At 37.7% G+C, this 26,420-nt stretch overlaps 1 protein-coding gene across 6 annotated transcripts; it reads right to left on the bottom strand.

The window, feature by feature from the left end:
* Positions 1–66: 66 nt before the first annotated feature.
* Positions 67–26,407, bottom strand: LOC111254425 (uncharacterized). Of its 6 annotated transcripts, XM_086974470.1 has the most exons (13): positions 25,441–26,407; positions 20,011–20,312; positions 13,036–13,406; positions 9,605–9,731; positions 9,119–9,213; positions 8,281–8,433; positions 7,738–8,081; positions 7,003–7,284; positions 6,606–6,719; positions 6,090–6,371; positions 5,586–5,859; positions 5,216–5,446; positions 67–4,087 (listed from the first exon to the last, which is right to left on the bottom strand). In XM_086974470.1, the coding sequence occupies exons 3-13, from the start codon at positions 13,181–13,183 to the stop codon at positions 3,822–3,824; spliced, it is 2,316 nt and encodes a 771-aa protein (XP_086830596.1). In that variant the 5' UTR covers positions 13,184–13,406; positions 20,011–20,312; positions 25,441–26,407; the 3' UTR covers positions 67–3,821. The 6 variants fall into 6 exon arrangements, with proteins under 6 accessions (XP_086830596.1, XP_086830598.1, XP_086830597.1 ...); XM_086974472.1 differs by lacking the exon at positions 20,011–20,312; XM_086974471.1 differs by lacking the exon at positions 25,441–26,407 and having other exon boundaries at positions 20,011–20,639.
* Between the last annotated feature and the right edge of the window lie 13 nt (positions 26,408–26,420).

Genomic DNA, 26,420 nt, shown 5'->3' with positions numbered 1-26,420 from the left:
GCGGTATGAGATGGTAACTCTATACTCTTACACATTTTGGCAAGATTTGTCCCACCAGAATATCACTATAATTTGTACTAGTAAAAAGTCTATTCACTCTGAAACTGAACCGCACACTGATCAAGGAGAAGGCAGAAGGGTTGTTTTAGAAATAAGAGCAAAGGTCGATAACCTGTGTTTTTCCTGGTCATTATACAATAAAATTACAACAAAGATATGAATGTGTCAAAACAGAAGGTCCACAATAAGGATACCACTGAAAGGGCTAGAGCATTTTAAATAGATACAATCAATTTTGATGAATTTCGAGACTTCTGTAAAGTCATCCAGATACGCCTCAATAATCGGCTTTTTTTAAACACCTTATTGCATTCCTTGATTTTTTCTTTTTTTTTTTCTAAAGGTTAAGTATCGTGGATTTACTGTTGGTAATGTATTTGAACGAAACTTAAAAATTTTACCATACCAATATACTCACGATTACTGCTAAAAAGGTGCGACATACAAACAAGCAAAATAAAACAGGTCTACACTTAGAGCTACCATCCTATATATATATATATATATATATATATATATATATATATATATATATATATATTTCGCCTAGTTTCTCACATTCATTTACAGATATATTATGCATATGTATATATTTCATGTACACATACATACAGTTTATACATATCTATTTTACAGTGTATACTGTGATGCCCATTTAACGTCTATTACAGGCAAGAGATATATCTGAAAAATCTACTACTGCGTTTTTAGCCATTGCATGAATCGCCTAGAATGATTTACAACGTGCCCAACGATTCGACAAAATACGAAAAGACGAGAAGGTGGTTTACGTTTTGACTACAACATCTCTAACACCAATTACAAATATATTTAGTTACAAGCCGACTCTGTGATGCAACTCAGCGGTATAAAGCCAAGAATTTTATAGAATCATGAATTGTTCGTGACCATATACCACATACATGCCTAAAAATAACTGTTAACCCCTCTAGCTCAGCGTTCTATATTTCTTAAGTCGCAACAAAAGCTCGATAAAAATTGCACCCGACACCGAGGCGTACTCAGAAACTATATCATCATATACTTTAACGTCCACTTATATGACTGAAGAACTCTATCTTTGTCCTAATACCTAACCGCTCGAAAAGTGATTTGCGCGATTTCTCACCTAAGCTTGCCATAATACAGCTCAACGAGATCCAGTCACTTGCTACCCTTTAAACTTAATTGAGGATAGTTGGGAGTTTTTTCCGTGTACAGAAATAAGCGTTTTTTTCAATTTTAGTGAATGTGGGCTTTACAGTAGTTATGTTGACGGTAAGACCCTGTTCCAGCTTCATTCCTTCCACTGGCTTGACAGCGGCTTGCGTCAGATGATAGATGATGATATTATCGTGCCACCTGAAGCTTGTACATTCGCTAACTAGCCCAAACTTAACTATTATAAATGACAACCACGCAACCGCACATCACTTGTTAAATTACACTTTGTATACGTTTTAAGAATCAGTTTATCGATAATGATTAAAACGTAATTATTGAGCTATCGAATTCAATGAACTTGAACGCCCAACCTTGAATCGACGGTCTAAATGTAATACGTAACTATCCTGTACACGTTATGGTCTTCCGACGTGGTTTTCAAAAAAAGCGTGACACTCAAATAGTTACACGGCACATCATACATCATGCGACGAGACAAATATTCGAAGCTTACACGTATTACTATTATTTTAATAGTCTATATATACTGAAACAAGTGGTACCTGCAATGCCGAGAACGCACACTGCAGTGTATTTTCAGGTTCCAATTGCGGCTACTAAATCTGCGGACTCTTCTCTTTAACAACGCATGAACTTGCAAGCCGAACATTCACATTTGAATTATCTAGTTGTCAGGATGTGCCTTTATTTTGGTGACGTAGCCATAACGCTGACTTTTCGCTATCTCCCTTATATGGGTCTGCCAGTGTTGATTGCAGCACTGTTCTACCCAAGAGTTTCGTTCAAATGCTATAGTAGGATTGCGCTTTCAGAAATAGTAGCTTTCCTAAAATAGTAGGCTAGTTTTAAGATTCGCTGAATGAAAGCTTCAAAATCTAGCTTTTTCTTAGTTATGCCTAGCCGACCCTTTGCTAAAAAATTATCACGATGATTTTAGCTTTAGGTGTGCTAGTAAAATCTTTCAAGGCTTTAGTCAAGTACTGGGCTATTTACTCTGCTCAATATTGTATCAAAACCGCTCGCAAATGCAGAATGTTTAGTGTTACCGCGTCACCGCGCCAGGAGATAGCCAAACCTTGCGCCTCTTTGGAATGCCAAATAAACTGGCTTTAACGTTATGTCCAGACATCGTTTAACAATGGTATTAAGATTCAGTGCATTCGAATCCTCACTCTTTAGTACGCCGCACACCAGAGAACCGAACTTTTTTGCTTATGAATTAACATCGACCTTAATTCAAACGTGGAATTAACATAGACGTGTATGTTTAGAGACAGAAAAGTGAGGGAAATCGTTGTTGCTGAAGAAATAGATTCTCGTCGAAACGCTGCAAAAACATTGGCCAAACAGTTAATGGAACTGAAGTAAAAAATTCTAGAATGCTGTACGGCGTCAAGACGATTATGCGGTGATCTGGTGTGTATTTGCGAAGAACCAAAAGATCTCATTGACCGTTTCTGCTGACCCGTCATTTGATGTCAGTCATACATTATTTCATAAATAACACGGTTCATTCCAAATGCACCACCTTATTCGTCATCATCGATTTCTTAACTAATCGATCGGTCGTTTGTCACCATTATCATTACAAAATATCTTAACAACCTGGTCGTGTACTTGTCTGCTTGCTTTCGTATTGCTCTTATAACTGCTACCTTTTGATATTATTTTGTTAGTCTTAATTTATGCGTTCACTTGATACATTTAAGACTATCAGCTGACAATAAAACATCTATGTTACTGTAACATCGCATCGACTATCAATGTATATTGTGAACGTATGTACTATAAAAGAGCGTTGATTTACATGTGGAAACAACGATGAGTGCGACTAAAACTACGCAACTTCATGTACTGTTGCGTTCAAGTAGTTCGCAATCAATGGCTAGGTGTCCATTTTTCACACTTAATTCATTGCACTGTACGGGAAAGCCAATGCGTGAGCACTCGCTTCCAAGTTAATAACATCGCTTAAAATGCTCGTTAACTTTCGGTTACCTATAAACTCATACGACGGCATGACAAACCAACGATGTGGATAGACTAAGTAAATTATTAATGTAATATGACTGAAAAATGTACACTGGCTACTTGATGGTTTCCTAGATAGCCTAAGCAAAATATATTCAGCTAGGATGGACAGTAATGAATGTGTTCGTATAATGTGTACTCGCCGCGGCCGCTAGCTATAACATGTCGTTTTTGTATAGTTTTAGATATGCCATGGAGGTAGTATAGCTTGTAAATAACTAACCGCGATTAGCGCAAGTGATGAATATGCATATGGAAACAACCGAGTAACTGATGCCAAATATTAAATAACTGTATAAAGCGGATTAAACATGTATAATCACACTTTGTGAGTCGCGACTTTTGCGAATCTATGGGACTCGAGTTTTTCTACCTGTCTGTTATCTTTTGCTAATTTACATGCTATTTTCCTATGCACACAACTGTATTTTGTAGTTTTTTTAGGGAAGGGATTAGAGAAAAAGTTTTTTAAAATAATCCATAATATTTAAACAGACATCTTCTACCGTTTGCTGGCTTGTTCATTGTGATGACTGCTTGTCTGCCTATTCGACGGCGCTGCATGTTGATGGAACCGGTGCCGAACCGTATGTTGCAGGGACAGGAGCCGACGCTTGTGGAGTCGTTTGTAGTAACACCGTTCCCATACCGCCGCTTCCGTCGCCAGTGAGAGCAGTAACGTTGTACAATTGGACCGTGGCACACGTGGGTGGACATGGGGGGCAGTTTTCTGCACTATCACTACTACCTGTAGACACCGACTGACTTGTATCACCTGCGAGAGGAAGAGACACTGAACAGAGAGCGCCGCCTAGTAGAAACACAATCAGGCACCGACGTGTATAAAGTGAGTGAAAGGATGATTCATGGTTAACTCGCCGATCAATCACCAGTCTAAAAATTGATTATTTAGCTAAGAACAGCTATTTTGACACGACATATGTTTTATGCGATGCACTGAGATTTTGAGCCGCTAAGTACAATGTTGTTATCAAGCTCCATAAGGTTTGTGGAGGGCCTTTTACAGCTATAACTGCACTGGTTTTTCAGTTGCGCTGTTGCAGTAAATTATATATAACATACATTGGAGTAAAATGTTACATATGGGCCATAGAATGCGAACAAAATTTAAGAAAAAGTCAATAAGAAATATAGGTATTCAAATCTAAGTTAGACAAACATGTGTGTAAAAACAATAGTAGATGTATTGATTTTAACCTTTAGCATTTAGTTAATAAGCAATGTGTGTGACTAGCTAGTGAAAAGTAAATGAGTAAACATAATAGTAATAATTTTAAAAAAGTGCTTCCGGGCAGCCAATGTAAGGATTTTTTTTCATAGAGTTGACGCTAGCACAGCACTATGATTTGCAATCTCTTTCTTGAAAAGTTTTTGAAGTGATGCTACATAACAGTTTGAAAACTTACTATCATAAACATTTGGAAGCGATCGATGCATTTTCGCTCACCTCTTTTTATTTCTCATATGTCTGGAATTTTAATTTGCACACTTTTAAGTAAAACTATTTTTCAGCTATGCATAGACCTTAAGCGTTGGATTTTGTCGAAAATGTCTAAGTTTCAAAACGGTAAAGAAATATTTTACATTTACTTGCATAACTTGGAGACGGATGATGGCAACCCTTTTTGGATCGCTTTAGGGTTCTTTTCAAGTTCGCTAAGTTTCTATTTGTATGGATGTTAAGAAACCTGACTATATCGTGTCGGGGTGTGGGCCAGCAGTTTGCTGTACCATGCGAGATCAGCAGAACCATTGCGGCGATATGCATGTTCTTCAGGTCTTATGATATGCAAATATTCTTAATTATTTGCACGCTACGTAAATAAAGTAATGGAGAAACTAAAATTAGGCTATTGACGCTCACGATTCTAATTAAGTCATCTGATGTTTCATAAGGTACTAGTATATGTGAGCATACCATTTAGTTGTGTCTGCTGTTGGCGGACTATTGGAGTTGTGCCTGCTGGCATCGGTGGTGTATACTGTGAACACTGCGCGTGCTGCACTCTTCTTACTCCCGGACCAAAATCATTCACGTTTACGGACGCTGTGGCCGTTCCATCTAAGGTTACTGTATTAACCGTTGTGGATCCCACAGGTGGCCCACAATACGGCCCTGCTGTCATTACAATGGTCCCTCCCGTTGTCACTAAATGAATTAACAAATTAATAACATTTAAAAAAATAAATTGAATTAAATAGAAAAATAAATTACAATCCTGGATACTAGCTGTCATAAATGGTTAGTGCGAATAATACAAAAGCCCTACATAACCTTCATCACTCACCCTGTGTCTGATTTGGTCGAGGGCCAGTGGTCTGTGGTGGACTGAGCAGTTGCGGATGGTTTTGTAACTGTAAAGTGGTGTGCATTTGTTGCGGCATTTGCGATAAAGGAAGCTGTTGAGGTGGTCCAACCCCGACAATACTTATTGGAGGTATAGATGAGGATACGCCCAAAACTGTAATGGGCGATACTCCAGTTGGGCAATTAGGTACAGGAAGGGGATTTAAGACAGATGAGTACGTCAGCAACTGGGGTGCGCTTGCTGATAGTAGCACCTGGTTAAAAAATATTGCAACGAACGAGATAACTGCAATCAGTAATTTGTTGCTTTTTTTAATTCCAATAACATGCACAAAGCGTCTTTGTAACGCTTATGCCCGATCGCAGAGTACTTGTGTAAAGTCAACGTGAATGTTGATCATTGATTTATTACTATATGAAACTAAATGCGTATAAGCTAGGTAAAATTTTGCAAATAATAATAATACTCATTACATAAATTTACCTGGGCACTGCTGATACTGCTCACAGAGGCGTTAAGATTGTTCAAGTGGTTAACGGCGTTCACCGTGTGATTATTATGGTGCTGCATCATACTGTTGACGATTCCATTCATTGCTGCTTGGCCATTCAGACTGCTGATATTCGCAGCTGCAGCTGCTAGATTGTTCATATTACCAATGCTATTAATATTATTTTGCAATACAAGTTCAGCACTTTGCTGAGGACTAAGCAAGATGCCAGTGCCGGCATGCGCAGTTGGACCAGTAGTCGGCGAACAATACACCTTATCGATCAAAGTAACGTAAAGAACGAGTAATTTTGTTAATATAAACTTTGTCACCATAAAAATAAATGACTGGTATAGTGTAATCATGAATCATACAGTAATCATTAAGGATAATAGCTTTTATAAAATGAGTTCAGACTATTTTGCCTATAGCATATATTTTAGATCTATGTCTAGAAGAATTTACATGAAGCCTATACTTGGGTTGTCTGCTACTGATCCTGTTCTTACCTGGAGAGGTTGCTGGTAGATTTGAGAAGCGTCAACAGTTGCTACAAGCAATGGTTGCTGCTGCTGCTGTCGTTGTGCCAGCAGAGGTTGTTGTTGATCTCTTCCCGTTTGCAGCTGAAATATTACACTTCAACACTCAGTGCCAATCTGTTGATTGGAACGCTTCATGTCTAAGATTTTCATACCGATATGCGCTGCCGATGTATCTTTTGATTGGATTAATAGCTAAAACTTTTCAAAGAAAGTATACATCATATATGTGGTATGGCATTAGCTCTTTTTTAATAATAAATAGAGACGGGAATAAATATGCTTTAATTTTTACGGACAGAACGTTAACTCTGTGATCACAAAAGATTCTGTAACGAGAAATGAATGATTCAGTTGGTGTCCTGACCTCCAGGTTGCTTGGTAAGATCATAGCCTTTTTATCAGCTCCGTCTGTTTGTATTAGATGTGGATGCTGTTGACGGTGTTGGGAAGGAGGAGAGGATACATGATCCAATTTTTCAGTTATTAAACCTGTAGATGTCGCAGTATGGCTTTCGTTATATGCCATTGTTGCCGTTAAACACCTCGAAAAACACTCAACATTTGCTTCAGTCACCACCGGTGTAATGGTTGATTGTGACGTCTGCATATCCGGGTTCCTCGGCATAACAGGAGTAGTCAGAAAGTTCTTAAACATAAAACTACGCAGTTAGACAGGGAACTGTTAGACTTTTAAAACAAGTTAGCATGTGGTAAATGGTTTTCCAAATCTAAATCGACAACCATTTTTTGTAGCAGATCCAGAACTTTTCTTTTACATGGTTTACGCAAAATATCTACTATTTTTTTAATTATGCTAAGGTATGACGTCATGAATACTTGAACCACTAAAATATTGCATTATTTCATCCTTCCAATATTATATTCGCTCCAAGAAAGAAAACTGTATTGTTTTATCCAATGCGATCAAGTTCTGCAAGACGAGAATCCCTAAGGAAGTTACAGTGAGGTGGCTTAACGTGATTCCGAATAAAATACAAAAGAAATCTTACAGACAGACAGAAGGCATTTTTCATGGTGCTGTACTACCGTAGTTCCAAGAAAATCAATGTATTCTACTCATAAAATATTCGTTACTCACCTGCTCATGAAGTACCAGTCCAGTGCAGCTAGTAGACACGGAATTCTGTTTAACAAAACCATCAGCGCTAGAGTGTGCGTTCTTACGTGCTGTCTGTTGCGCGTGCATTTCTGCTTGGCCAAAGCATTCTAAGCTACTGGCACAGACGGCGTTAACACTGCTTTTCTGTTTAGCAAGCAGTTGAGATACAAGTAGACCCTCGTAGGGCCCTCTCCGTACCGAAGCCTTCTTGCGAGTGGTTCCACTAGTCATTCCGATTGACGGAATGCCGTGTGCAGCTGTGCTTGTTATGCTAGGCAGTGCCTTTCGCCGGTCGAGCTGGCGACGACCATCGTCTAAAGTTACTGGTAATCATATGACACGGTTCAGAGACATACATAAAGTGTGACACGTAACAAGATAGCAGCATGGTACTACTCACTTCGCATATTTAATATACGGTCATGTCTAATTAATTTAAAGTGATTTGCTATTTAAACTGTTTCAAAGAAAAATTTTTTTGTCTTACAATTAGTCGAAAGTAAGATTTGAGATAATATTTACATTCTCGTGGCAGTGGTACATGAGGGGGTACAAGCTGCGGGCTTTGTAGGTTAGAAGACGTCACCGTATCGGCGACACTTGAAGAGGTGTCCATGGAGGGCATAGCAGCGGCAGAAGCAGCGGCCGCCACCAGCACACTTGAACTCGTCACCCCTAGGGTGAGAGAGAAAACAAATATATTTAGTAATTTTCCTGAATTAGATTTACATGTAGCTAATATTTCCAGTAGTCTCAAGATGGCTTGTTTCGCATTATCCGTTTCCTTTTTGTATTCAGTCTTTCCAGTTTTTTATTACATTTTAGTCAGTTTCCCTGCATAGTTCGGAAGCGTCGCCCCATGAGTAAATTGGCTTAAGCTCACCGTCGTATGACAAATATTTCATAAGCTTGAATGCGCGTATCACTATTAACGATCTCCGTTATGGCCTAAGATAAAAGCCATTAAAAGTCATGTTAACCAACAGAGAAGTCTGATATTTTTTATGTCAAGGAGTCCTTGCAAAAAAGCATAATTGTTATATCGAATTTGTTTGCGTGTAAGTTACGGTTTTCGACATACAAAGAAGAAAACATGAATAACGACTACATGCTAAAAATTGGTAAGCTGGCGACTTAACTTTTACGAAACAAAGCTGGTTATATCGAAGTTATTGACGACGTCAATTATCCATATAAATATACAAGCCAAATAGTCGTGTTTAGGTTGCGACACCTCTTTCTAAGCAAAAATGTGTATCACAGGCGAATAATAAACTTCACGTTATTTTGTATGAGATGTTTTTTAGAATTAAACTCAGAATGAGAAATTATTTACTCGATTGTTCGCTCTAATGCTCACCATTGGAGTTAGGTGAACTAAAGTCAAACCATTTATCTATAATCAGCGGGCAAGGTAATCCACATTTGCATGTCACGTCCGAAAGAAGAAAGTCTCTGCAATAAAAATGTTGTAGGTAAGGTATATACACCTCCAACTAAAAATACATCCGGGACATCCCTTTAATGTGACTCTGCTTATATGAATTTAACTTTGCATCAAATTATTTATAACCATGTCAACCCCGTCATATAAATACAACAATATTGTTCAGAAGTCAAGGTGTTAGCTTTAACAGTGTCACAATCATTAAAATTTTTGGTGTTAGGATGTGAGGAGCTCCGGACTCAACGCATATGCAGCTTGACTTTTAAATTCTCAGTATTATCTCACCGCGCAGATACACCAGTATCTGACTAATGTTTATATCCGCACATTTTTTACCAGTTCAGAATTAATTATCAGCCTGCCACAAATATGTTTATTATGCTTCTATCAGTTGTTTACCTGAGCTGCTTTGCGTTATGAATCTCGTGCCCAAGAGCTGTTCGGTAAACAACGTGACCTTGATGATTCACAAATCGGGTCCAGCCCGGAGGGCACCGAAGCGATGATGATGACACAGACCCGCCACCTAATTAAACATAAGAAATATTGGATATTTCTTCATTTATGATAAATGTAAAAGAAGTTCTCCTACTTTTTCTATTGGAACGTGAATAGATATTTTTTTGTGGAAGTTGCTGAAAATTTGTAGAGTATTTTTAAGAAAATTGAGAATTTTTCAGATAGTAGGTTACATGCAATACAAGAACTGATTGATCACACAGGGAGAAATTAATTATTAGGCGAGAAAAATGAGTTAATTGCAAAAAAGATTATTCGAATAGGAGCATGAGGTCCTTACGACAGAGTAATGAGATTTTGCAGTAGGGTGACTGTAATGGAGTTATAGATAGCCATTATTTACCTGTTGTATTGACATTATCTATATTCGAATTTTAATGTAATTTCAAGTAGTGATTATGCATACTGTCGTAGAAATTTTTTAGAGAAACCCTAGATAAGTCCAGTAACTTCTACCCCGGCAAGATCTTATATTGCAAGCTAGTCTTTGATGCTACAAGATCCGGTTGCACAAGAGAAATAGCTAAAGGTGTTAAAAAAAACAGATGGACCGCTTGGCTGTTTTCATTATATGTCTGTCTATAGCGCCAACTACTTAAGAATTAACGTCATCTCTCTAAAGTGCAAATAATTTACGAGGCTTTTCGCAGAAAGAAGGTTGTAGACTAGATACAAGCCAGCATGGTCTCTGTGCACTAAAAGAGACGAAACGGGTAGAGAACTATGAAAGTAGGTTGGGCTCTATCTTCTTGTATCAAAATAATATTAACATTCCTACGAGCTCATGAAGAGTGGCTTGTCGAATTGGCTGGTGACACGGCCATTGCGCTATCAAGCCGAAAGACCCACATAGGCCGGGTAGTCAAACGGGCTAATCGGGCGCTGGAACTGTGCTTTTCTGTTTATCTATCTGTAAAATAGTAACCTCTCACGTATGCCCATCTGCCCGCCTAGCTGCCATAAAGCCAACTTGCCGCAGGTAATGCTATTTCTCTTAATAGGAAAACGAAGGCTTAAACCATGTAAAGTAGAACTATTGCTGGTATGTGCTATATGTACTCCACTTTTTTACACTTGGCACTTTCTCAAAAGCTGTGTATATGTTGATTAACATTACCATATCTAATCTCGTTGTCAATGGCTTATTTAAGGAAATTCATTTTTCAGAAGCCCTCTTTAGACCATCCAAGGTCGGGATTACCCGAACATAGTCTGGAGAATAAGAGGGCTGAAGGCGTTAGCTGGTGCTGTCTTCCTTAACCCCCAGGCAGTGATTGAAATATAGCCATGAGGTCGTACACTGTCGTCGAGTAACCGCACACGTGTGTAGTCAGCTGCCGCGCCATGCATCCATAAGGCTTTTCAAAAATTCAAGATATCCGATATTATCGACTGTTTGCTTTTCCGGCAATATTTCGTAACAAATGCATATGACTTTCATCACTAGTGTGAGCATCAGCTCACGCCTAAATATACTCTACATTATTACCGAAGTTGTTTCCTCTTCAACTTGATGCTTTTGTTGATTAATGGCACAGAATAACTTATGTTTTGACTACAGTACCGGCAACTTTTAAACGGGGAATCCATTATTGTTTTTATTCTTTAACTTCAGTCTTTTTAACACGCGCTTTGGGTAATCCTATATTGAGCCAACACTGAGCATATTGACTGTGATCTACTTCATTCAAAAGCTTTGGTACTCACAGTAACTTGTTTTGACATCTAATCATATTACGGTTGTAGACAGCGAAAAATTTGAATACATACCAAAACGTCGTCCAATAATACTGTATAAATGTAATTTAAATTTTTTGGCCTGTTAAATACCTCCGAACACGTTAATAAAGCTCAATGTCTATGTATTCTTGTGCAGCTGTTATGATGTACTCCTTTGGAACTGATGTTGCTCCAAAGCAAAGTCAGAAAGAAGTGCCTGTGAAAAAGGACTCAATTCAGCCGACAGACGGATACCACCATGCCACACCGACTAATAAGCCGTTTTCATCACCCAAGCCGTGCAGAACGGCTAGATCAGGCACGTAGAGAATCCCGTAAATTGTATTCTGTTTTAATACTAAAACTTCATGTACGTGCCTGGCACTGCATAACGTGATCCATTACAGGGCTGGTGTTGTTATTCCTTTGAACTTATGAAGAAAGGTTGTCGCAAAGAGAGTTGCCAAATCGCTTAATACGCAATAGGTCTTGGGCTAACCAACGACCACAAGTCGTTCTTCTCGTCCTCATCATCAAAAGCGTGAAGTGGGTACGGGAAAAAGCTAGCAAGTTACGCTTTAATATGTTACCAAAAATTCACTATTTATGTGTTCGTTTGTAACACGCACATCGTTCATTCTTGCAGAAAGCAAGCTAACCACTACCAAACAATATGGAGTCCTCTACCAGCAGGGAATTTTCTATCAGATACTAGGTTATGGCGGAGCGAAATCCGCGGGCAAATCTAACGTTATAGCGCAAGCAGAAATGTACTACAAATAAAATCACTTCTAGAAACAGAGTTAAGTTTCAGGAAATTTGACTCTTATGGGATTGATTTAGCAGCTACAGTCCTGAACGGACTACCTATTCTGGTGTTCTAAGTAATGAATAAACATTGAAGCTCTGAACCAAGTCAATCCAAAGCGTCAACATTTCACTTTTTTTTTTACTTAACATTTTCTTATCGACTATACAGATGAATGCATTTCCTACTTTTCAAAAGCAACTGTACCGTGTCTACTTATAAGGGTTTTAGCACTACACCCCAAATAATATTTTTTCTGGGATACAAATTAGAAACCGCCCTTACAGAGCAACAACATCTCAATTTACCCCTTCTTTCGTTAAAGCAACTAAATTTATATACATCAAAAATAGTCTTAAAAATGGCGCTCATGTAAGCTATTATCCGTGCAGTTTAGCCTGACGAGGAAACTTGGATTAACTTGCGTTTGGGAATACCTTGTTGATATTTCAAACTTCCAAAAATTACACCGAGAACCTACAGACGTACAAAGTACAAATTACTACCACAGTACCTGCGCGATTAGCAGCAATACCTAACCTTAGCACGAAACGTAAAATTTTGAGTATTTATTTATTTTGCCACATAGTGGTAAGCCCGTGAGTTTGATCGGCTACAATTTCGTTGGTTTAAACATATTTACTAAGGTTGTTCTATGCAGTAACATTCTGCACCTCATTATCATTCAGGTCGAGCGATGTCAGTCGCTTGATACCGATGTTATAGTATTAATGTCACCGAAATCCTTACAGTGCCAATCTTTTTTTGTTTAATTAGTTATTACCTGTGAGTAGCGAGGATGCTTGTTGTTGTACGGCCGCTGCTGCTGTCTCCAATGGCTGTGAGGAGTTTCTGTTTCCTAACGGAGGTCCCGGAGATCCGCCGAGAGGCTTAGGCGGCGCCCGCGGCGGTCGATGCTGCGACATCATCATTGAGTCGTTCACGGGTCGCCAGCTCCGATCGATCAACTTTTCGATCGAAGCTGGCCAGTCATCCAGACCTTTGATATTATAATCTTTATACTTTTACTTGTTTATCACCGACGTTCGAAATATGACCTACGTGGACAATGTTTGGGTCGATAGACTTGCTGGCTTCTGCCCCTCACAGCATCGACAGAAATAGAGCAGAAGCGCCAATAGGAACCAATGGCCACTGCAATTACAAAAATCAAAACTAATTAAATAATTTATGAAATTTTTAATTTTGTAATTTAGGATTCAATACCGACAATTTAATCATGATTGACAAACAATTATAAAAACATCGATTTTATAGCACACGGCAATGCAAGTTGTTGGAGTTACGCTATTAGTTTCACGCTTCACTCAGCATTACTTTGGCTGAGTCAATCATGTTGGCCAAAAAATCCATAATATGATAGAGACATGTCACTTTACTTCTATTAATTCCCAAAGATCTTATCCAACACACTCAATCATTAGATTTATGTGGATCTTACAAAGAATAACGGACGCAACAGCAAAACTGTTAGACTTATCAATCCATCGTGATGTAGATATATAACATGTTAAAGAATTCCGATCCCCTGTCATCTGTCAATGGAAACAGTAAGTAGCTATCTGTATACCAGCAATATTGTCATATAGGACAGTACGTTTGTGCTAGCTTAGTCTTCACTAGACATCAATCTCAGTAAATACAACCTGTAAAACTTTAACGTCAGTCCCGATGGTTCCATTAATCTATTAAGGCTTCTGTTTTACCTTTTATTATTATTATTATTATCTAGTAGGTATTTTACTTAAACAAGTAAAACATGTAATAAATCGTTTACATTATGTAGATTCATGAAACATGTATTACAAAGCTATCGTATTAAACATTGTAGAATTAAGTTAGAGCTCATCCCGTCTTTTATTGATGAACTTGGCTTCCACACATTAAACGATCAGTGTATTGTATTCAGGTCTTTTAAACAAATCTATGGATTTATATAAATAATTTAAGGAAAATAATTTCTACTTAAACTGAGCAAACCAATTGAATTTCGCGATGATAATGATTGAGCTGACATTGAATGCATAAAGCATAAGGTGTTTAGTAAAATGTCGAAAGGTACAATATAGAACAGTAAATCACAAACATGGAACATTTGGAGATTTCACAAAATGGAAATATTATAGGAATGCTAAGATGCTATAATAAAATCTAGCCTTTTTGTGCAAGCTTTTTCCTTTATCGTTTCTCGCCAAGGCCATCTTGACCATGTGCTGTGAAGATTTATTGGTGTCAATACTATGCATATAAATGTTCCATGAATATTTGGAGTGGAAAAGATAGACAATGATATATATCTAATGCTTTTTAATCATATCTGCTGAGCATTTAACTGGTTAACTGCACTTAAAAATCCATTATTTGGCGAAGTCAATCACCACTTTGGTGTGGCAAGGAGACAAAACAACCACACCGATACTAACGATCATAGGACGAGTTTTGTTCACACAGACACATCTTCATTTAAGTATAGTTAAAGAATCAAAGAACCTGAATGCAGCTCAGAATAAAAGTGTAGGAAAAAGGAAAAAGAGCTTCGGGTGATTAACCCCTCCCTAAAACGTCCCTGATGAATTTTATTAAATGTGGTTTAACTGTGGGTGTCGAGAAGGGACTAGGATTATTTAACAAATCCATTGAAATAACCTCAGTGAACAATTTTTAAACATCAGTACTGCTTTAGTCTGTAAGATTTGGATCAAAGGACCCACTGTTTAATGTCTCTGCTGTTATCACTTAGCAATTCCACTAAGCAGAAGTGATAAACGTTTTTAACTATTATTTTATAAATTAATCTTTTTCAGAACAAAATAATGACAATTACTTTAACCAAGCTCAACATTGTCACTTCATTTATACATTCAGACACCCCGAAAGTAATGTACATTGCGTTGCCTTTTTCATACATATGTATGCCACAAATTCTTCTCACCTTCAGCACAATATTCGAATGCAATTAAAAAAACTAGTCTGTTAGAAATTGCGCTAGCAAGGAAATAAGGCAATAGATTATATAATGAACTTCTTACGTACTAGTCATTGATGGCTGGCGATCTACTGTCACGGAGAGTGTATATTTGGCGCACATATTGTGCTCGTAATATAACACCATTGAAACCGGCTTCACATATTCTCCAGTTTGTCGAAATTGCACGTTACTTACTGGCCACCAGCCACTACTATACCACTTATTCTTTTAACAAATAGCACGCATACGGATAAAATAAAAAGGCAGGCACGATAGACACATGCATTGGGTGACGACGACGGCTCAGTCAGGGCTCTATTATTAGACACTGCGACACTTTTAGAACCCCTAAATAGTAATAATAATTTGCCTTTACCACTCACCCGCCATCTTAAATCGGCAGACGACTCCTAAACTGCAACAGACGACTTTAGTGCAGGGTGTATGTTGGCGGGTAAATTTAAGCTTTTTCAACCTCAACTATTTTTTGCTAGATACGGCCATATCCGTAGAGGTTGAGTTATAGTTACCCGAAATCGGGGAAAGGCGTTTCATTAGGAGTCAATCGAACCTATAATGTTGAGGGGAATATTCATTGTTCTGAATTCCCATTGAAACCTCTGATATAGCTAAACTTCTCAAAGTCGCTGGAGTAGCCCATAGCCTAATGTTTTGAAGATTTGCTGAAATTATATACTCTAGTTGTAAATATCATTGTATAAGTTTTAGAAAGGTATTTTAAAATAAAGCTATGTCGTCGATTCCTAGCAAAAAAATATCAATAGAACAGAAGTTATTTTCCTTGTGTCAAAGCGGTCAGCCCATAGCGTAACACAGGGGTTGATAGGTTGAATCTTACTTGAGTTATAAGTTATAAGTATGGAGGCTTGTAAATATATTATAGGATTCTTCTCGGTTAATCTTTGTGAACTTAACAAATTAAAATAATCATTATGTTAGAAAATGCTCGTTCCCTTTATTTCAGGGTTGGCTTCGCTTAAAACGTAAACCTGTTATCACAACTCGCGTATAGTCGTAAAGTCACAAAATACACTTAATCATCATTTTCACTTAATACTTCTATGAACATCACCTGGAACTGCCTGCACAAAATTTCCTTTGCCAACGTGTCGTATCTTATCTGATGTTTATCGTGCATAATACATCAACTTTTTATTTTTCATTGGCGTAATCAGAATTATTTTTTGAAGCAGACTTTAAACCAAATTGTCGAATCCATGATTCGAAATATTGCATGATAGCCTGAATGACAAACGCACTTTTGCAGAAATTGTTGGTAAATGTTCTCCTGCCACATAGTAGATCTGAAGTGCACACAACTTCTTATATTTCCTACATGATTCCGATGTGTAATATCTTAAATGTATGCATTTCCTGTTACATCGTATTCGTATTCATGTTATTTATATGTACTCAAATATTTCATCATGGTATTTATGTAAGTATTTATATCTGCTTCTGCATAATGCTCTAGTGCAGTTTTGCCTAGGTTAGAAACTTTATATGAAAAACTAAATATGTTTTTTAAGTGAAATTTCCCGATTAAATTAATGGTTCGGCTAGAGTCATAATTAAAGTTTTATAAAGAAAGCCATTTATATTACGAAAAAAACCAGGATCCGTTTTTAAATACAGTGTTACGCTGAGAATTTTTTTACGGAAGCACTGCACGTAAAATCCTAAACTTTCCTGGCTACCCGAAAGCGATGATCTTCGACTTCGCTAATCGTTATACAGCTTCATCGTAATACCTTGGTGCAGTAATTCAAGCTTCAAAACCTCATGAAAAATACAGAACGCGTATTTGGTATTTCGATTCAAAATTGAGCGGCCATTTTTAAACGTAAACAAATCGCATAGTTTGCAAAAGCCTCATGTAAGTTTATTATATCAAGTAGACGAAAGATATTCTCTGGGGGTAACAAGGCCAACATTCTTCATTGCTGTTCTGTTCTTGAAACAACTTGGAAGGCTCTTTTTTGACCTTTTCCCGATGATAAGATCATTACTGCTAAAGTTAAAAACAAGCAACACATTGCACAATATAGAACTTCAAAGACTGAATTTTATTTTGCGTCGCAATTATCTGTCCGGATGCTAGAAAAGTATTATTGTGGAATTAAATAATAGTCTAGTATTATCCCTGTAAATCTAAAAAAATAAATCGTTATGTCAGAAAACGATCATCTATACTATTTCGAATCGCATCCGAGCTAAGGTGGGCCCCATACTTAAAACAGGTCATCTGTACCCTGTTCAGCCGGATGTAATGAAACTCCACAGTAAATGATACGGTTATTTTATTTCGGTTATTTCGCCTTGTTTTAAGCACGAAAAACTTCAATAACGTTTTTTTTCTTATATAATTCTTTACAGCTCAATGATTGTGGTTTTCCTCAGTCGCAGTCAGCATTTAGCCAAGTTCTTCATCTTGGGTAAATAAATTCCTTGTCTTCATATTCAGCTCGTATTTCTCACAGAAGCCGCCGGTGTGACTTGAAATGGACTAACGCATAGCCCAATGCATCGCAAATATCGAATGCTTAAAGATGCTTTTCTAGTGTTTATAGAATACGATAGCAGAGAAAGTCTCCAGTCCCCGATGATTCCAATTCTCAGAGAATATTTCTTTATGTGACATTTCTCGTTTCGACAAATTTCTTAATTAATAATCAACGATGCAAGGTACCTCCTGGCATTGTTGATGTATACATCAAATATTACGTCGACCGTTTTAGGTTACAGATGCGATATCTACTGAAGGTTGGCTGTAAAGCATAAAGCGCCACATACTTCATTGTACAGGACACAGGATTTTCACTCATTCACACACACATTCATAAATCGAATGCAGATCGCCAATTCTAAAGGCATCAAAAATATGCTGATTGCTCGATCTTTTATAAGGCATAGTGCCATGGATAGTTACCAGTTTCACCATTATTATGAAGCATCATAATAATATCTCTGGAGGGCCCTTGACCAGCGAGCTTATGTAAATATCTGAGGCTGTCTACATCTGCCAAGCATCACGACAGTTTTTCATGCATCCAGAATGCTGCATGAAATTGGTAAGTGTTCTATGGCAGTTAAACAGACATGCATCTCTGAAGTATGGGTACCATTGTCAAGATCCACCACTGATGTCCGAGTTCGTATGGCGAACGGACTCCGGTGGTTTAGGCCGATTTGTCTTTAAAATTACTGTATTTATTGCAGTATGTTAGTAGAGGGCCTCGGGGAAGATATACCCTTAAAGATATAATTATTGCGGATATGCAGTCTAAGGATACAATATTGCGTCCGACATTTTGCCTATTTACACCAGCTATCGTTCGCTAATCGTTGCGCCTCGTAACATTGTGCTTCTGTCTTCCCCAACATTGGGGTTCGTTTTTCTGTATACAGGGGTATCCGAACACGTATTTTGGATTTGAATCAACTATTTCGACAGAACAAATCGAAAGTGTCCACCGGCTTTTGGATACAGCGAGTCAACGTGCTATAGAGACAGCGATGGATATGTAGGCATGTGAAATCTGATGATACCGTATAGAATATGACAAAACGGTAGCACATAATTACCGTTGTTTTCATATTCGTATAATTTCAGCGACTCGTATTGCCGTCTGGAGTTGGGTGCACATTGTTCTTTGCACATTTCTTTTGTGTACCTAGCAGAAGCTGTCTTATAGAGATCTGCATACAAATATACTGACACTGTGTTCTTAATAAAGAACTGGACATTACACTTTTCTAAACCAATGATACCGTTACTAAAGCGAATTGTGCTACGGCTCGATTTTTCCGTTACATTTATCTATTGGTTACGGCACAATTTAAACATACCATACAGTCAAAATCACCTGCAAGCGAAAATCTAAGAAATCTTTTGAAAATCTCAAAAAATGCTTGTTCTACGGGTCTCCAAAGCTTACCGTATAGTTAGTGCAACAATCGCTTTAATTTTAGCAGACATCATACCTTGGAGTCTTAAGAAAAAAGAAAGGCAACCCACAAAAGCTACCCAACAAATTTGGGAAAAGCACTTTTCCAGGGTTAGTAGAATAAGTCGTGTTCAACCCGGCACGCCTGAAGTGGAAGAGACGTCATTCCGGACATGAGGCTCTGTCTGAAGAGACAAGGAGCACTGCTCAACTTCTTTCTCGAGCAATTCCTAACAAAGTACGGCTTTTTCCGTCGTTACTGCGGACTAATGCACCTTACGTGCAGAAAGCTCAGAGGATAATGTTCCTTGCTAACCAGTTGCTCTGCTTTAAACCAAGTACAGAACACTCACATGGCTCTTAGGCCTCCTAGATGCCCCCTCAGAATGGGTAAAGAGATTCGTCAGGTTCAAGCACTACCCGAAGAGTGGTTGAAGTGAGGTGATAAGCTCACGAGAAAACTATTAACTAATGAAAGCAGACCAATAAACGCACTGTGATGAGTGCTATAGACGATGGTCAAGGATCAAGTTTGTAGAGAAGCCAAAAGGTAATCGCACCCCACATCGACAATCTACGACGTTTAAACGCTACAGGAGCTTCTACTTCAAAGCAAATTGCACGCCCACGCTTTTTTAGGACATATCAACTTACGCCATCGTATTATCCAACAGAATTATCTTCACCACTGGCATGGAGAGAATCTTGCTATAGCGCCATCTTTCACTGCATTCTCCGTAACTTTATTTGCGATATTCGGGTCGTGGCTTTTAAGATTAGTTTCTACGAAAACTTTACTCACCCACAGGATCAATGCTGCAAACTCGATTTCGGAAGAATCACAACTTCCAACTGTGCTTCACGAAGTAACTTACTCGGTTTGCCGGCTCTCGCACGTTATGTACAAGCTCTTATCGAACCCTATAGAGATCGGCTTATCGCGATTGGCTTCCGTCATGTTCTTCCCCAACGGCATCTTCACTTCAACCCTATCCAACAAATTCATTAGATCCCGCTTCACTCACGTGCGCCCGTCCCAATCACACCGCATGTCTCGTCGTCAAACATTAGCCTTCCTGCTGGTTTATTGCATCTTGGCGGAACCTGCCAATACAGTACACCTTCATTTGTCTTAATAATGTCTCCAAGAGATATGGCTAAAAGAAATTTAAGTCAGTTGTCCGTGGGTGTTTAGGAAATCATGCGATACCCTGTTGAGAATAGCGGAATATAACTGGCTAACATAATTTTTGTTTTTATTAGCAGTGACCCTCCGTGCTTTACATTTCTTTGGCGAATCTGTCCGATCAAGCGGCTTACCTCCCCACTTTATAATGGCCTAGACTACATACGCCATATAGCTTACATCAGTAAGGTTTATAAAGTCTGCAGTAGCGCCACATCGAACAAAACAGAAAACCATTCGTTGGCTTTCACGATCTGCAAATTCATTGTCTACAACTTTATCTGGCGTATTTTAGTCAACGAAACTCTCAGCGCCTCAATTTTTAATAACGCAGCTAAAAGTGTTTTTTTTCTACGACTTCGATTTCTCTCTCTCTTGTCTACTTAATGTCTAAATTTTCACTATCGCACAACGCCGGCGACAATCCAGTATGCACAGTTCTTTCCGCACACCTGCCTTTTACCTTCCACCCTTTTACCACTACGGCATCGAGTCGTACCCACACCATTTCTGAATCTCGACACAGCACTCCGACGCCTCTGCGATGTTCTAAATAGATGATGAAAAAAGCCCGATAGCTTGTATGCAGCAAACCGGTAATCTTTCCCTATATGCCCACGCCCTGTGTAGCCCCCTGCTGTCGGCATCTTTCTTTACGTTGCTGATTTTTTTGCGCGCCGCGTCCACTATCTTGCATACGTAACCGCACACAATTATGATATAAATACATGGTTTGTATTCTGTGATGCTCTAATTTCTTCGATTTAAATTAAGCAAACTTTAAAGCACCCCTTATGTGTCATTTCAAGGCCTCAATTTTTTTTGTTCCTCTTTGTATTTTCTTGAACGAGAGCTTCTAGGAGACTGATTGACTTGAGCTGCTCAACTAACATTCGTTTTTATACTCAAATGCTGCGCTTGTCAAATGCTGAAAACCTTACCTTTGTGTACCTTAGCACTTACAATTTTCCATCATGCAGACGCCTTATTTTTAGATGCTGGTCTAGTTTTAGGACACCTATCGAGTTTCTTGACCTTTCCAAACGACGAATCGTCTAAGCACTTGATGAGCAAAAATGTTCCAGCAGATTTCTTATTCTACCCAACGCAGTTAAAAACCAATACTTGTGATAATCTGAATTCCTTTAAAACTTAGTAAATAAATTGTAGCGCAAGTAACCCATATAAGCTATACAAATCACTCAGTACGACAAAAAATAATTTATAGGTTCCAGTGGTTAAAAGACGTTGGTAGTACATTATTAAAAAATCAAATACCTGATGCCTTAGTGCGATGAACTCAGTCTACGCAAGTTTTTTGTTTTTTTTTTTAGTTAGTACAAACTGCGAAGTTCCAAAGCACTGCTTTTTATGCGGCGAGAAAAGGTAACCCGTGAGCTGTGTGAATAAAACCACAGCTACGAAGACTGAGTTTAGATAAATCTTTGTGAACCGAAGTTAGGAAATCTAGGGTTTCAAATGGCAAAAAAAATCGTGCTTTTTTTAAATTGTTGTCGCTTCAGTTGATTTTGCGGGAATGTTCACTGCAAGAACATATAACATCTGTGTGTCGCTTGTGAAGCGCCAGCATTTTGATGAAGCGTACCTAGCCTTATTAAGTATCTCTGTATTTAGCTTCATTTAAGTCTCGATGTCATACCTGTTTTATTCTTCTTCGTAAGATGCCACCGTAAAATGGTGGGTGCTATAAGTGTTTGTACCAGGCGCCACCATGGGTCTATTTGATATTTGAAATGTGCTGTCGAGTTGTGAATGTCGTTTTTAATTTCGCTTTTGTTTTATATTCCATGATCCGTTCTTCCCCTCCTCTAAAAATCATTTATATATTATGTTGTCAATCGAAATGTTTTTTTTTGTGTTAACAGGAATTTTAGCTGAATTAGTCGTATTTATAGCCCTTCAACGGTAGTCTAAGTTCGAGCTCGCGCATAGACACACTTCGTTGTTTCGTGCTGGGAGCACGCTGTCTGATAAATGCCTGACAGCGACACGTAAAATTCGAAAAACAGAGGCCTTCAAGTAAAATCGTTTGGCTATTGAATTAGTTCCATCGTTTTTGGTATAGCTCTCCATTTCAGTAAAGCAATACGGCATTATAGAATACTGCGTGCATTCTTTCCGCATACCTTTTGTTGCTTTCTACGAGGCGAGCTTTGCCAGTCAGTTTTCGTGTAGATAAAATAAACTGCATGGTATTTGGTCAATAAAATTCTTCACAGTCCTATTAAAATCTGCGGAAATATGCCGTCCTGAAGTGCTGAAATACTTCCAGCAACGCCTTACTTGCACGTAACATACCAATTGAACATAATGACCAAAGACTAAATAGTTTAGTGTGCCTACGGTGAAAATGTTTACGTCCTCTCTCTTTTTTTTTTTCTAGATGATTATGAGCTTGCGTTAAAAGGGAAAACCTTTATGCATTGCGTAATTGCATCAGTTCATAAATACGTCTCTATCTTTGGCCATTACAGTGCAGTAGAGCCTTTATTGGATTTTATTATTGGAGTAAATCCAGGAACAATCGTCTGTTATTGTTCTAGTAATTCGCTTCATAATTTTTGCGGTGTGATGGGTTAATTTACTATAGTTACGAAATCACATTACAATAATGCATCTGGTACCATCGCTTTTTGGCCCATGACCCTAACATATGCGCTGTGTTGATGCAAAAAAGGGTCCCCATCTGTTTTGTTCGAACATGAAGCACGTAGCATAGCAAGTCTTGAGAGATAGATATCCCGGTTATCACAAAAAAAGTGCATTTTGACACCATCTTGTTAATACTTTCTACCGGAGCAAAAAGCGAGACAGCACAAAGCCCGCGAACATTTTATGCTCTACACGAAAAGGGTATAATCGATCGTGAGATTCTTTGAAAATGGTTTGCGTTTTAGAAATGGTAATTTAGACTTGCAGGACGCGAGAATTTGCAGCAGAACCTCCAAGTTTGACAAGGCCAAATGTAAGGACTCTTGAGAGGAGAACAGCCGTTAATCAAAACGAAAATTGTCTGTAGCCACGACATCATTCATTATTGCTTTTATCTCAGTATGATACCAGGTAATTTTATGTAATGGCACTGATTGCCCTTTTAGCTTTGGAACTTTGCCTGAATCAGAGAAACGAAAAATTGATATTGAGATCTGTAGTTTTTTCAATTTATTCAGTACTTCCTAATTTGTTTGTGGCTTTGTATATATATTCGTTCTGGTCATAAAACCTTTCGATTACTTAAAAAGGCTTGGCCAACGTAGTAAACGAAAGGGCGCGTAAATTAAAATTTCTCCGTATTCGGAACAATTCCAACTTGATTACCCTGCTGTACTATTATTATAAGTCATAGATCGTGCTTTATGTGGTCCACAACGTTATTAATAACGCCTCTTTGCGCGCGAGACAGTTTATGGTAAATATCAGTGACTTGTTTGTCTGTGCTCTCACTGAATGTTTTTTCTCAACTATCCTAGAACGCGTTTTGTTTTTTATCGCCTGTGTAAAACGTATATCAAACGAACCGGTTCAACATTGTTCAAAACTAATAATGCCCGTTTATGGTAGAGAAAAATACAAAACTCTAAGAAACGCTCACAATATCCATTATAGCTCTTATTGGTGTGCCATTAGATATTGAAATATTCTTCTCTTAAATTCAAGTGAACCCGCCTGAAACTACATAAATGCCATAGCACACTTTATTTATATACACGCTCGTTAAATGCAATTCTATCAGCAATGGAAACATGGAAACTTGAAAAATACGGGCAAAGTAGTAAACATGTATCTAATGATTTGTTCTGATAATTTGATACATAGCACTAACAGGACGGACTTCGCGATCGAGCCAACTGCACTTTCCGAAAAAATCAAGCATACGTTTGCACACGTTGCCAACACGTAAAATTAACTCAAAGCTCACACCCATAAAATCGAACTAGTACTAACGAAAATTACTAACTAGTACTAGCAATATAATATAATGTAAACGTACATCGACATACAGTCCGCTAGATAAAAAAGTATAGTTTTGCAAGGACGAGTAAATAATGCAAAATCCGCATATTCATAATGCGATACAGTAGCGCTTTCTGTTTCGATACTCTACCAGACTACCGAAATAAGGAGAGGTAAATGTATCAAAAGGGACAGTTTAACAAAGAGTAAAGACAGTAGAAGAAAAATGAAGTAAAGAAAAAGAAAAGCAATCTGAAGGTGTATGCGATCAGTAAGCAAAATTGCGGCGTACATCGATTGACAGCTGACAAAAAGTTAGCTACTGGCTGATATTTTGACCATAAGACGAATATAAATTAAACATTTTGGGAGCAGGAAAACACGGTGTAGTGTGGTCAGTAAAGATGAAGCAAGAATTGGTAAAACATCTCGTTATGAAAGGGAAATAATTGGAAACAATAAGATCGACGTGGCAGTTTCTAATTTTTTGGGTCATTGAGATTCGATCAGATATTATAAGAATCACCAAGAAATCACGATATTCACTTTATGTGGAATAATATTGCTACAGACTGTGTAATGAAAGTAATAGCTGAATGAGCACAATAATGTATTATAACTCCGAAAGAATTAGTACATTATAGGTGTATAAAGATTAAATAATAAAATTAAAAATTGAGGTAAGTAGTTATAGTATGAAAAGAAATAAAATAAACTATACATAACGAGATATATATATATATATATCTCTCGTTACGTATGTATATATATACATATATGTATATGCATACATATATATGAAGCTGCAGCTTGCAAAACAGTGATTTGAAAAAACATGGAAACCATTAATCGATAATAAAATATATATTTTCATGACAAAACCTTTTTTAGTTACACTCAATTTCTAAGCCTTTAGTTCTTGAATCTGATTTAACGCCGAAATGTAGTTCACGTTGCACTTGTTCATGTCTACGCCTGGTAATTGTATGTGTACTGTCATAATCAACGCACGTTATAATATAATATTCATATAGCCATATATGTCGTATAGTAAATGCAAAAGACACTTACATTTTCCTTGTGTCAATGCAACTAGCACAAAACCTATAAGAATTTAAAAAACATTTATTTCTGAAAATACACTATGCTAGCAGATCAAATTCGAAAAGCAAAGAACAGTGTGAGTACTTGGCTTTCAAACAAACATCACGTAATTTAACGGAATCGATAGCGTGGACTTCGAACTTAGAATTCCCAGAAAATTGGTAGAATGATTAAACTCACTTGCATCAAGCACAGTACAATTTTGATTCCATGAGTATAACTAGACCAACACTAATGCTAAAGGCATTAAGAAGGGCCCCATAGCGAGTAACTGCATAATTGAAAAGCTAGTTTAGAAGGCTACATTACAAGATATTATGCAATCTAAAAAAACTTCTCAAGAGGCTGAAAAGAAAATAACATAGCAAGCGATAACACGTAGTATGATTAAGTAGTGATAATGCAAGATAGCATCACTTTGGTGCAATTACGACCGATATCAAAAGTCCTAATATTAAGTGATAATTTCGACTCCTTTATTACATTGATCTGCTACACTCTTTCTAACTTTTTGCACATATTGTTTTTTTTTTTCATTAACCAAAATATTACAACAAAACATCTACTTATTTTGTTCAGTAAAAAAATGTCGCAGTTCTTTTACCAGGAACTTCAAGTTGAACTCGTTATAGCCTTTTTTAGCAAAAACTTGTGTATAGATAACTTTCACCAACATTTAATAAAGTATTTATCTTTGATTAGAAGGGCCTAAGTCAAATATTCGTTTCAAGTGGGGTAAATTTAGAGTCCTTGTATTACAACGCACTGTTTATTTGCAATACTTTTTTTAATTACAGCTTTTAATAATGTTGCTCTTCCACAGCTCTCTCGCATGTTTTTAGATTGAACTTGCAGTCTGAGGGAAATAATCTATTTGTCTGTTTTGGCTGCCAGACTGTTTCCAGCGAGGAAAATGTTTTCGTTTCGAAAAGTTGATTGACGCCAAA

This window comes from Varroa destructor, unplaced genomic scaffold, assembly GCF_002443255.2.
Source record: "Varroa destructor unplaced genomic scaffold, Vdes_3.0 BEIS01000007.1, whole genome shotgun sequence".
NCBI classification, from domain to species: Eukaryota; Metazoa; Arthropoda; class Arachnida; order Mesostigmata; family Varroidae; genus Varroa; species Varroa destructor.
This window is presented reverse-complemented; position numbering and strand designations above follow the sequence as displayed.